Source organism: Mesocricetus auratus, unplaced genomic scaffold (genome assembly GCF_017639785.1).
Source record: "Mesocricetus auratus isolate SY011 unplaced genomic scaffold, BCM_Maur_2.0 Super-Scaffold_100014, whole genome shotgun sequence".
NCBI classification, from domain to species: Eukaryota; Metazoa; Chordata; class Mammalia; order Rodentia; family Cricetidae; genus Mesocricetus; species Mesocricetus auratus.
Genome location: NW_024429197.1, coordinates 9,148,638 through 9,162,359, shown reverse-complemented (window position 1 = coordinate 9,162,359; position 13,722 = coordinate 9,148,638). Strand labels below are relative to the sequence as shown.

Sequence of the window (13,722 nt, the reverse complement as noted above, 5' to 3'; positions counted from 1 at the left end):
CAAAGAAAAAATAATGGCTGAGGCCGGGCGGTGGTGGCGTTTGCCTTTAAATTTTAGCACTTGGAGGCAGAGACATCTCTGTGAGTTTGAGGCCAGCCTGGTCTACAGAGATAGTTCCAGGATAGCTAGGGCTACACGGAGAAACCCAGTCTTGGAAAATAAAGGCTGACAATGACTTTTTTTTTCTGGGTAGGTTTCACTATGTTGACCTGTTTGGCTTGAAACTCTGAGACAACTGCCTACTTCTGCCTCCCAAGTGCTGGGATCAAAGGCTCTGGCCGTCACTCTCAGCTAAACCTATGACTTCTTTAGAAGCCATTGCCTCATGCTAACAATTGAAATCGCACCCACTTTTAATAGAAACAATCACATCTGGATTGAATACTCAACCGAATGAAATAAGATAAATGAAAAAAAAATCTCTGGGGCTAAAGAGATGGTTCAGTGGTTAAAAGTCCCTGACACTCTCACAGAACACCTTGGGTTCAATTCCCAGCAACTACATGGAGGTTCACAATGACTTGTAATTCTAGTTCCAGGGATCCAACACCCTAGCTGGCCTCCTTTGGCACTGCATGAATGGTGCACAGACATAAAACATTCATACCTAGAAAATACCAACCTCAGAAAAGAATCTTAAACAATACATATTTCTCTTATACAAAGCAAAAATAGCATTATGGTTTCAGAGAACTCGAAATGTTGAAAGTCCCGTAATCCAATCACCTTCCCCAGCAACAGCTTCCACGAGAGAACCATTTACTCCATACACTGGTCTGAATACTATTCCACGGTGTACATCAACTCACACTTGTGACTTATCACACTGCACAACTCCCAAAGTCACCAAAGCAGCAAGAACTTCCAAAGTTATCTTGTTGAAATTCACTTTATTAAAAAAAAGAAACCTCATGAACAATAAATTACAATACTTTCCCCCTTATAAATTCTTCATAAAATATATTTGACAATTTTAAAAGAAAAATTTTAAAGTTGCTTTCATTTCTGATGTGCCTATGACATCTTTTTTTTTTTTTGACTATTTTGTCATGCTGGTGAATTATTTTGTAGCTGCTACAATAGTTTGATTGGTAACATTTTACAATTAAAAACAACAAAGAAAAACAAAACAAAAAACCCAGACCTGCAGAAAGAACTATTCTGTGCTATTTATCTGACACTTAACACTTACTTCATCAAAATGACAAAGTATCCCTTAGCACCAAGAATCTACAGAACCCCATGTTTCTAAGTGACAACTAGTGCAAAATAACATCCTAGGAACTAACTGTACAACCCTACAGTGACTGGACACAGCTGCCTATAAGCTTTATTTGAAATATTTGGTCTTTTTCAATTAAGACAAATTTCATAAGACACCAGAAACCATGGCAACAGACTATGAGGAATAACTGTTTATTGAGTACCTATTATGGGCAAGGCACTGTGCACAATTTCTTGATTGCATTTTTCTTTTAGCAAATACCCAAAATTTCCAAGTATCACTTATCTTTATTTCTTACAGGTGACTGGAGAAAGTGCATGGCTAAATGCACTTTTTTTAAAAAAGGTTTATTTTATTTTATTAGTGTGTGTGTGTGTGTGTGTGTGCCCACAGAAGCAAGAGGATACTGGGTACCCCGGAGCTAGAGGTTAGGTGGCTGTGAGCTATCCAACATGGGTGCAAGAGCAGCAAGTCTTAAAAACTGCTGGGTCATCCCTCCAGCATCCCCACAACTTCAATCTTAAATTGTTGTCATATCAACTAAACTTTAGTGCTGAGCACACAGTAGGTACTTAATAAATACCTCTGACTGAAAAAGAACTAAGAAATTACTATCCTTTTGTTGATATCATAAGCTATTTTAGAATACAATGACTTGAGAACATTCTGGAAGAAATTTCCTGATCACCCCACACCCTTACCTCTAATAAAGGAAAGAATTGTATTTCACAGGTAAAAATCTTTCAAAATAAATTATAACTGGGGTTAGATATGTAGCTCAGTGGTAAAGTCTTTGTGTAGCACACGCAAGGCTCTGGGTATGATCCCAGTACCAACCAAAACAAAAGACAAAACAAATCACCATTATTTTCAAGGAGACAGGATCAAAAGCTATGTGCTCAACACTGGGGCTTCAAGTGCACAGGTATTTGTAGAGCAAATGAACTGTTGGCATACATTACACATCAATCTAATGGAGTGCCAAATCACTGATACTATATTATAATGGGGCTTTTTCGAATTTCCTGGAACTCAGTCTCCTGCTCAGATCTGTGTCAACTTGGTGGCCCAGAGGATCAATTACCATGAAGGACTAGTACATCTCTATTTTAGAAATAAATAGTCTGCAAGTGGTATGAGGTGTGTGTGTGACTTTTTCGTTTGATGAAATTTTAATAGTCTTTTAGTTCATGTTTTTAAGCTTCCAGATTTACTCAATCTGGAAGTTTTACATGTTCCATTTTTTGATGTGTTATCTCTTATTACCCTCTGAACACATTTTATCTATTGACTTACTGATTTTAGGGGGCTAGGAACTGAATCCAGGCTTTCTACATGCCAGGCAAGTGCTTTCCCCTGAGCTACACATAGCCCTGTGAAGGAGTGGAGGTTCAAGCATTGAGGAGACGATGACAAGTGCTGATGTCAGTATGTCGGTATTCTTTTGACTTTTGCATCTTAGTGCTGTAGAAAGATCCCAGCGGGGTCAGGTCAGACTGCTTCCCTAACATGCCCAAGGCCCAAGGTTCTACCTCAGCACTGGAGGTGTGGTCTAGAGCTTTATAAAGCTCTAGAATAGAGACTGGTACTCTGGTTAGGACAGACTCCTTTTCTCAATTTCCTGCATTAGCATGAACAATCTGGAGATGAGCACGCCTGAATTTCACTTCAGGAGGAGTTAAGAGTCTCTTGCTTTCTGACAGACAACACCAGTGATCAAAAGAAACCGACAACTTTTCTACTAAAAGCAGTTGATGGCATAGAATTTTATCCATCTGCCAAACTGCATCATCTCCCATTTTGTAAAAAAGCAATCAGTATTTATGACAGTGATTACCAGTCCCATTACCGCCTCACAGGAGACAAGAGAAGACAGCATCAGTGCCAAAGTGACAGGGACTCCAGTGATCCAACAGGAAGCCACAGCGGGGCCAGCAACTGGAGGGTGAGCTCATTTGGTTCCTTCAACTTTATGCTGAGACTTAGAAAAAGTCTTAAACTCCAAATTAATGCATCAAGTATTACAGTCGTGTAAAGCAATGTTTTCAGAACAGAAGAATACCATCCTTAGGTCATGGCAGACACTCAAGTGCACACACGTTCCAGTGCATTTGTTTAATCAGTTAAACAAATGCTCAGTTACCTAAAGGTAATGACTGAGCCATTGGCATCCTTGCCAACCAACCTTCTACCATGTGACTGAATGACTAATTCAACTCAAAGAGCTACAGGGCCCTGGAGAGCTCAGACGTACTCCACCAGTTTGGAACTGCTTAGCTTCGATTATGTTTAACCAGTCATTTTAGATCATCCAAAATGATGCCTTTAAAGAGAGATGTATACTTGGGAAAAACAAAACAAAAATAAAAGCAAAAAAAAAAAAAAAAAAACCAAACAAACACCCTTAGCATGTTTCCAGTATGGGTAGGGCAGGGAAGATGAGGGGTGGTTTTGTGTAGTTTTCATCACCAATTTCACCAGCAAATCTCACAAACCCAAACCTCTATCAAATAATTTAAACAGAAGTGGCATTTTCTTCATGTGGAATATAAAATGCACACATTCACATACTTACATATACATAAATATATACATATATGTTTCCTTTACAAAGCTTCAAAGGTTGCATTACCAGCATGCAAACCTCTTCTTCCATGGAAATGCCTAATACTGACAAGGAATGTCTAAAATACTTAAAGACATATTTCCAGAAAATTGGACTTGTTTCTCTGCTTGGCCCTTAAGAGAATTTTTTCTGTCAAACTTTTACCAATGATCATTAAAAAAATGTTTTATACCCACATTGGTAATACACATTCAAAACATACAATAAAATGGTCTGCATGGAGTAAGAAAAATGAGAGAAAAAAATTACCCCACAATAAAACCTAACCCCTTAGAAAGTGAAGTCTAACTTCCGTCTTCCTTTCGGCCACGTAATGTCGAATCACCGTTGACTCAGAAGCAGCATATCATCTAAGATGACTGCGAGCAGTAGTCACGTTTCCCAGCTGCTGTCTTTAAATGCAATTTGGACTAATCTGAGTTCTAGTTCAAATGCATCCGGACGATCCTGAGGGTTTGCAGCCAGCATTTCCTTAATCAGTTGCTTCATTCGTCCATTCATAGACTTTTTCTTCACAGGGATGAGAAGTTCCATTTTGGGGTTTTCCAGAAGTGCCTCCCCAACAGGCACAATTTCGGTCCCCTGCTTTACATAACTTCCCAGGAGCTCCTTCTTTGTCTCTGTGTCTATGAAAGTGATCCTCTCCAGCATCGCCCAGATGATAATTCCCAGAGCAAAGATGTCAGCTTTTGCTGTGTAGTGCCCTTCCCACACTTCGGGAGCCATGTAGAAATCCGTGCCACATGCCGTGGAAAGGAAGCACTTGTTTACGCTGACAGGTTCTTCTGGGTTCTGCCCAGATGCTGAACAAACTTTGCTTAGACCAAAATCGGCCACTTTCAGCGTGGGTTCCAAGTCACTGGTGTCCAACCTGCTTTGAGAAATCAGGATGTTATCAGGCTTCAGGTCTCGGTGGATGATCTGGTTTTTGTGCAAGAAAGCCAGAGCACTGCTGAGCTGCAGCATAAAGCTCGTATTAGTCTTTCGATTGGGCTTCCTGGACAACAGATACTCATTCATGTCTCCTCCGTCACAAAAATCCATCACAAACCACAAATAATAGGCGCTTCTGGGATCAAAGGCAATTTCTCCTTTTAATGAAGTCTCTACAAGCTGTGAAGAGGGAGTAGGAGAAAAAGTTGTTACACAATTTGACTATAGGAAGGTTAAAGGAAGCTGGAAATATGGGTCAGCAGTTACGAGCCGTAGAGGACTGGAGTTGAGGTCCTCAGCACCCAAGTCAGTCCCTCACAGCTGCCTGCAGTGACAGCTCTGGGGGATCCAATACTTTCCCTGGACTCTATGGGCACCTGCCCTGACACATACATACCTCCCCACACACAAACATACTTAAAAATTAATAAGTCTTTTTTTTAAGAGGGTTTTTCTGTGTAGCCCTGGTTGCCCTGAAACTTGCTTTGTAGACCAGGTGGACCTCCAGTTCTGAGATATGCCTGCCTCTGTCTCCCCAGTGCTGGGACTACACCTGATTGTACATCTTAAAAAAATATATATATTTTATCTGGGTGGTAGTGGTGCACACCTTTATTCCCAGCACTTGGGAGGCAGAGGCAGGTGGATCTCTGTGAGTTAGGGCCAACCTGGTCTACAGAGAGAGTTCCAGGACTATACAGAGAAACCCTGTCTTGAAAATAAAAGAAAGAAAATTAGGTCAATCTGCAGTTTTATTTTGTTTCTGCAATGCTGGGAATTAAACCCAGGGTCTTGTACATGCCAGGTAAGGTTTTCTTTCTTCTTGGTTTTTCGAGACAGGGTTTTACTGTGTGTCCTTGGATGTCCTGGAACTTACTTTATAGACCAGGCTGGCCTTGAACTCACAGAGATCTGCCTGTCTCTGTTATTGAATGCTGGGATTAAAGTCACCATCAACCGCTAAAGCAAGGGTCTCTTACACAGAAAGTAGGGGCCACACACACAAACAGTCAAAGGTTTAACAAATTTTCAGTTACCAAAAATTAATTCAAAACCAAATTACAGCGTTTTTACTATGTATACAAAGTTCTCTGCTCTTATAGTAACATTGGTTTTACTGGGGAAAGCAAAGACTTCTGGTGTTTTTCTACTGCCATTAATCAGCAAGCAAGTACCAATGCAGTCTATCAATGGGTTATGTTTTGGTATAATGCTTAATTTGGGTAATGCTTTATTTCCTCTTTTTTTTTTTTTTAATTTCTCTATCTCAAATAGTTCCCAAAAGCCTCAAACTCACTGTATAGTCAAGGCTGGCCTTGACCTTCTGACTCGCCTGCTTCCCTCGTCAGTGCTGAAATCACAAGTGTACGTCACTACACCTACCTAGCTCAAGAGACCGCAAATTTAAGGCTTGCCTGAGTTTTATCTGAGTTATACAGTGAGACTGAGAGAGAGAGGTGGATGTGGTGGCATATACCTGTAATCCCAGCACTACAGAAGGATCACTGAAAGCTGTTAGACAGAATTTTGAACAATTTCTGACTTGCCTAAACTTATGTATACTATTTTGTACTGACCTATTTAGATGAAACACTCTTCTCACCACTGATGTTCATAAAAATAAAAGTATCAATTGTGGAAAACGCTGACGATGTTCTGTTTTACAGCAACAAATATTCACCCAATATTTTTTACATGGATTTAATTGCGTATGTGTGCATTCTCACGTATTCAAGCACATGTGTCAGAGGGTAACTCTGGAGGCTGATTCTCTCCTCCCACCTTGTGGATGGAACTCAGGGCCAGGCCTGAAGCATCTCTGAGCATCTCTGCTCACTGAGCCATCTTGCCAGCCTAAGATTTAACTCTTTGTCTTGTTTTTGCTTTTTCTTCTTCTTCTTACTATTATTTTGGTTTTTTGAGACAGGGTTTCTCTGTATTGCTTTGGAGGCTGTCCTGGAATTTGCTCTGTAGACCAGGCTGGCGTTGAATTCAAAGAGATCCGCCTGCCTCTGCCTCCCAAGTGCTGGGATTATAATTTTTTTAAAGTTTTTTTTAGACAGAGTTTCTCTGTGTAGCCTTGGCTGTCCTGAAACTGGCTCTGTAGACCAAGCTGGCCTCAAACTCACAAAGATTCACCTGATTCTGTCTCCTGAGTACTGGCATTAGCGGCGTGTAGCACCACAGCCCAACTTAATTCTTTTTTAACTCCCCAGATAGGGTCTCACTCTGTACCTCAGGCTGACCTTGGACTCACTATGTAGCCTAAGATGGCCTTGAAGTCGTGACAATCGTTCTTAAGTCTCATATGTGTTAGGACTATGTACAGCACACCCTGCCAGTTCATAGTTCTTCAGCTCCAAGACATATCTGCTTCCCTAGTGTATGTTCCTACACCAGCTATGCCACCAGTCTGAAACACACAGACGGAGGCTGCAAAGTCTTTGTGCATATAACTTTTATACTTTCTCCTGGATAAGGATTTTTAGCTATCAGGAATTGATCCCAACTAACAACAAGGAAGAACATATCTAGAAAAACATAGAAAATGAAAATTTATACAGATAATAAAGACCATGCATAGGAACTTTCTGGTTATATTATAGATTTATGTATTGGTTATACTGTATTATATTGTTTTGATCTAATTCTATTGATAACTATATGGTAAACTATGCTGAGTGAAGTAGTACATGCCTTTAATCCCTGCACTCAGAGGCAGAAACAGGTGGATCTTTCTAAGTGTGAGGCTAGCCAGGGACACAGAATGAAATTCTCTCAATAAATAAATAAACAAACAAACAAATACATAAATATCTGGCTAATTTATAAATCCATAGAAAAGACTATTTTATTTCAACACAGGTACCTATTTCTGACTTTTTTTTGGTTTTTCGAGACAGGATTTCTCTGTGGCTGTCCTTGAACTAGCTTTTGTAGACCAGGCTGTCCTTGAACTCACAGAGATCCACCTGCCTCTGCCTCATGAATGCTGGGACTAAAGGCGTGCGCCACCACTGCCCGGCTATTTCTGAGTTCTTACAGCCAAACCTTGCTTCAGCATCATCTGTGTCTCTGACAATGCCCGTGGAAGGCAGAAGTGATCACCACATGCAACAAACAGCTACTAGGAAAGATGATTATCTACTTCAAGTCGTTCTGATAGCACCAAGTGATGTAAATCAAATACAGGTCACTACAGCTTTAAAGAATGAAAGAGATTTACTAAAAAGGCAATTTAAATATGAAAATCACCTAGTCAAATCTGGTACTTCATAGTTAGGAACTCCAAGTACTAAGCAATACCTCATTGTTACAGTTGCTAGATGCAGATTCCAACTAAGTTAATGCTAACAACTCACTTTTCCATTCACAAGGATTGCATACCTTAATCTTTACAAGTCAATGCAAAGTGGACAAGGTTTAGGAGGGATATAATTTATGGAGTATACCCTAGACCCTAGGCTCAATCTCTAGCCCTGGCCAAAAAAAAAAAAAAAAAAAAAAAAAAAAGACAGCAATTCTCCAATCCTTTTTTTTTTTTTTTTGGTTTCTCTGTATTGTTTTGGAGGCTGTCCTGGAACTCGCTCTGTAGACCAGGCTGGCCTCGAACTCAGAGATCCACCTGCCTCTGCCTCCTGAGTGCTGGGATTAAAGGCCTGCACCAACAACACCTGGCCCAATCTTTTTTGAGACAAGGTTTCTCTGTGTAACGTAACAGTCCTGGAACTCACTCCATAGGCCTGCCTGCCTCTGCCTCTGGTGTGCTGAAATTAAAGGCATCCTCCACTAATGCCTTGCTCCAAAAATTTTTTGTTTGTTTGTTTGTTTTTTTCGAGACAGAGACAGGGTTTCTCTGTGTAGCTCTGTAGACCAGGCTGTCCTCGAACTCAGAGATCTGCCTTCCTCTGCCTCCCAAGTGCTGGGATTAAAGGCCTGCGTCACCACTACTGGGCCCGAAAATTTTTTTAATCTCTGTAACTTAAGTACTTTTAGAAAGGTAAACAACAATGAAGATAGTTTTAATTTTTTTTCATTATTAATTTCATGTGTGTGTGGTGCTACAGCAAACTCTGGAGGTAAGGGAACAACTTTCAGGAGTCCACTCCCTCTTTCTACCATACAGGACCTGGAAACAGCTCAGGTTATCAGGTTTGGCAACAAGCTCCTTTACTCTCTGAGCCTTCTCAGAAACATAAAACGTAGTTTTTGTTGTGTTACTATCTTCAATTGTTAAATTACATTTATTTATTTTATGTGTGTGTGTGGTGGTCAGAGGACAACTTTTGTCCTGAACTCATGATTCCAGTCTAGGCATGTTGTGAACTCAATATACAGGTGAGTCCAGTCTTAAACTCCTGAGCCTCCTGCCTCTACCTTCCAAGTCCTAGGATTACTGACATATACCGATAAACTCATCTAAGGTTTATTATGTTTAGACTTCTGAAAAAGAGAAGTCCAATTACCTATGGGTGTGACTGTAACTGATTGTGGTGTTTTTCCCTGTCTTCTGTGTTTATTTTCCAAAGAATTGGTTTCCAGGAATTGAACTTTGATGCTAGTCTCAAACTGTCCTATTCCTCTAGTTCCCATATTGTCCTATTCCTACGCAGACTGGCAAGTACCAGGCATAACAGGTGGCTTATGTTATTTTTAGGTATGTGCAGCACAGGCTTAAAGCAAATATCTCCCCTATCCTCTGAAGACGTCTGCCTGCACTACCTTTTAAGGGAGTTCATCTGACACTTTTCATTTCCTCTTGCCGACCAACATTATGTCCATTTCCTACCCAGTGACACATACCTGTAAATAAAGGGAAGAATTAGAGCCGTGGGACATCTTTTGCACCATCCCATCTTTTTGCAGAATGCACTCTTCCAAGTGAATCACATTTGGGTGCTGGCTCTTGATACTGCTTAGTGCCCAGAACTCTCGAAGGGCTAGTTCAACATTTTCAGGTGCGTGGCATCGAATTTTCTTCACTGCTACTCTTGCAGAGGTCTTTCTGATGATTGCTTCATACACAACACCGTAACTACCTCGGCCTACCTCCCGTATTAGATCGTACTTTGGCTGGCTACTCACCATCTTCAAGGCCGAGGTTTCTGGAAAAATCAACAAAGCACTCTGTTGAAATTAGGTGTACCTACTGGCTTGTATTCTTATGCATGATCTAACTAACTATTTCACTGTAGTATTTTAAGATTTATTTATTTATTATATATACAGTGTTCTGTCTGCATGTATTCCTGAACACCAGAAGAGGGCACCAGACCTCATTACAGACTGTTGTAAACTACCATTGTGGTTGGTGGGACTTGAAACTCAGGACCTCTGAAAGAGCAGCCAGTACTCAACCTCTGAGCCATCTCTCCAACCTCCAGATACTTTAAAGATATCTATCTATACCTTGGACGAATCTACCAATAATAAAAAAAGGTAACAGATAGCACTTATCATGTATTAGGAACTATTTCAAATACCTTACAATAGTTTTTAAAGTTTTTGTTGTCGTTGAGACAGGGTCTTGCTAAGTTCCCCTGGCCTGGAGCTTGATACATAGGTCAGGCTGGCTTCAGAAGTGATGGTTACAGTGCTATCAGTTCTGACTTTTTTTGTTTTTAAGATCATTTGGTGTGTGAGTGCAGGCATGTCTATGCCATGGCACACCTTGGCTCTCCTGTCACTGCTAGCGAGCATGGCAGGCTAGCTGCCTGTGAATTTCTGGAGACCTGCTGTTCCTACCTCCCATCTCATGTAGGATACCTGGCTATACAAGGGTTCTGTGGATCCAAACTCAGTTCCTCAAACTTACCTTATCTACTCAACTCTCTTTCCAGGCTCCACCCACCCACCCACCCATTTTGGACAAGGTCTCCCTGTGGAACCCTGGCTGGCCTCCAGCTCACAGAGATAAGCCTGCCTCTGCTTCCCCAGTGCTAGGATTAAAGGCTTGTGCCACTATGCCTTTCTTCCAGCCCCCCCCCTTAAAAGTTGTATTGCATATTTTGTGTGCATGCTTGCGGCGTGGTGGAAATCAGAGGACAATATGTGGGAGTCAGTTCTCTCTTTCTACCTTGTGGGTTCCAGGAATTGAACTCATATTGTAAGGCTTGGCAGAAAATAACTTTACCCACTGAACCAATCTCAACAGCCCTGACTGCCTGTCTCTGGAATGATGGGACTGCAGGTTTGTGACACTGCCTAGTTACTTCATACTACATTCATTTAATACCTAACCATAATCTGTGTAGTAAGGGGTAGGTGTTTTAATGGTCATTTTAGAAGTGAGGAAATTAAAGTACAGAGAGGGTTAAGTACAAAGCCAGTGGCCAGGCAGCTCTTTGTTTCAGATATCCATGACTTAAACCCTAAACTACACTACTTCTTATAGGAACTGCTGGAGTATGTCATTGATAAAAATAAACCCAAAGTTGGATAGCAGTGGCTCCAGCCTTTAATCCAAGCACTCAGGCTTTAATCCCAGCACTCAGGAGGCAGAAGCAGGCTGCCCTTGAGTTCAAGGCCAGTCTGATCTACACAGAGAGTTCTAGGACAGGCAGGGCTACACAGAGAAACCCTGTCTCAAAAAACAATAAACAAACAAACAAACAAACAAATAAACTCAAAATCCAACATTTTAATTTACTGATCATGAAAAAAATGAAGCAATGTATCTGTATCTCCTTAAGGTTGATACTGTTATGAAAGGTAATAAAAACAGTGAAATGCAAAAATCCCTCACGGTTAGAAGTACAAATACCTGGCGTAAGCTTATGGACTGAAAAATGAACAAGATCACTTTTGTTTTGTTTGAAACAGTGTCTCCAGTAGCTCAGGCTAGCCTTGAACTCACTATGTAGCAGAGGATGATCCCAAACTACTGATCCCCCTGCCTCCACCTTCCTAGTGCTGGGGTTATAGGCATGTGCCAGTATGCTTGGTTATTTATTTCTTACAAAATAAACACAAAGTTTTTATAGAACTTTTCTTAAAATGAAGTAAGCTGCTTACACTAGAACTACTTTTTTAAATTATCGTTTAACATAGCTATTTAATTCCAGGTCATTCTTGTCAGAGTGGGGGAGCATCTCATACATCAAAGGAAATTCTCTGAGAAAAGTTCTCTGGAGTTCTAAATCAATAATTTAAAGGCAAGCACAGGCCCTGCAGAACGTTCTTCTGAATGGAGAGCCTGCAGCGCGGTTCCTCACTCCTCAAATGCTCACTTGCTGCCTGTCACCACCGGCAGGAAAAGTAACCTGAGATTATATTTACATTGCCCAATCAGAGAAACAAAAAGTGACTGGCCCTGCAGCTGAGACTCCGGGAACAACAACTAAGTTCCTAGGCCAGATTGAAAAGAAAATGACGACTTCTGGGGGTTGCCTTGAGCGCTACTTCCTTTAACCGGTCGCCAATCCTTCAAGTTCTTACTGTATTATTTCCTAATGTCAGATTTCCTGCCACAGGCGGACCCTGCTCTGCGCGATCGCCAGTTACTATGCGCTTCCAAGTGGCTCTTTTCTCTACAGCAGTCCCCCGTGTCCCACTTGCCATAGTCCCCCGAGAGAGGGGCATCTTCCAGAATAAGGAAGGAAGGTGTCTATCAAATCCCTTGGATCCTGGAGGGAGAGACGCCCCGGGGAAGCATCCTTCGAGAACCTGTGTGCCTTACAATGGCCTGTCCTGGACCTTCCCGCCTGCTATGGTCCCCGGGTGCGGGGCACGGCCGACCTGGACATGCACCTGCTGGTGCCGGCAAAGGGACAAGGGAGGCCAGGGGTGCTGCGGCCGCAGAGGCTGCGGCCGCGCTCAATGCCCCAGCAGCAAGATCACTCCCGGCGACAGTCCCTTGAAACCCCGAGGTACCCTCCCGTGGCCCTTCAGCTGGCTCCACAGCCGCTTCAACTCCCTGAGGCTGCAGACCAGGGGCGGATACCCGGGAGTGGCCCGGGCGGGAACGGAGGCCGCAGTCCCGGCCGGTGGCCGGGGCAGCGCCGGGCCTTCCCGGGGATGACTCCGCTGAGAGGTCTGTAACAGGCCTGCTGGGGACAGCGACACATGCAGGGAGGTCGGTTCTGACCGCAGGGCATCCGTGCCACGACGAAGGGCCAGATTTACCTCAGGGCAGCCGCCGCCGCTTCTCCCTCTCATGAGCTCTGCAGGCCGCCATTATCGGGCAGCTCGCGCCTCGGCTGCCGCGGCCTCCAGTCAGAAGCCGGCGCGCGCCCCCGTGGTGCGCGGACACACCCCCTCACGCCGGGCCCCGCCCCCTCCGGCTTTCCGTAGTGCGCGTGCGCCGCCGAGCGCCGCCGAGCGCCGCCTGCTGGGCGAGCGCCTGCCCTGCGCGAATCCGGCGTTAGCGATCCGGCGCCGTTGCTCGGGTGCGGCGCAGAGCCGAGCGTCGCCTGCGGTGTGCGCGCTGCAGGGCGGACCACTGCTGGTCTGGCCCGCAGGGGTGACGGCAGAGGGCGGTCGCCCAGTGCCACAGCGGGTGCGAATCCCCGACCTTTGGGGAAGCTGCGGCCACTGCCCCGGGCCGGCAGTACACGGGCTGTCCACCCCGTCCCCTGCCGACCTACCGAGCGGCGGGCTGGAGTGCGTGGTTCTCTGCGACCGGACGCCCCGCGCATCTTCCTCGCGGGTGGCGGGTCTGGGCGGCGGGCCCGCGGGGTGGTGCGGCCGGTGATGGGAGGCTGCACCTTTTGTCCGGGTCACCCAGCCGCGTTTGCGGGCGGTACAGTGGCCCAGGCGGTGATGCGGGACTGAGTGCGATCATCCGGGAGGACGCCGTCCCCTGCCCCACCGGCGCGGTGGTATCTCCCTTAAAGAAGCCGGAACCTCATTGTTCCCGGCGGTGAGGATCGGGGCTCTCGGTCGGGCGAAGGGGAGAGGGCGCGGCCTACCTGGCTGCAGCGCCCCGCCTAGTAGCAGG

The 13,722-nt window shown here is 44.0% G+C and overlaps 1 protein-coding gene across 2 annotated transcripts; it reads right to left on the bottom strand.

Annotated features, from left to right (window-relative positions):
* Positions 1-873: 873 nt before the first annotated feature.
* Pdik1l (PDLIM1 interacting kinase 1 like) lies at positions 874-13,495 on the bottom strand. Of its 2 annotated transcripts, none has more exons than XM_013120125.3 (3): positions 13,370-13,495; positions 9,588-9,889; positions 874-4,964 (listed from the first exon to the last, which is right to left on the bottom strand). In XM_013120125.3, the coding sequence occupies exons 2-3, from the start codon at positions 9,870-9,872 to the stop codon at positions 4,224-4,226; spliced, it is 1,026 nt and encodes a 341-aa protein (XP_012975579.1). In that variant the 5' UTR covers positions 9,873-9,889; positions 13,370-13,495; the 3' UTR covers positions 874-4,223. The 2 variants fall into 2 exon arrangements, with proteins under 2 accessions (XP_012975579.1, XP_005079639.1); XM_005079582.4 differs by lacking the exon at positions 13,370-13,495 and adding an exon at positions 12,909-13,005.
* Positions 13,496-13,722: the final 227 nt, after the last annotated feature.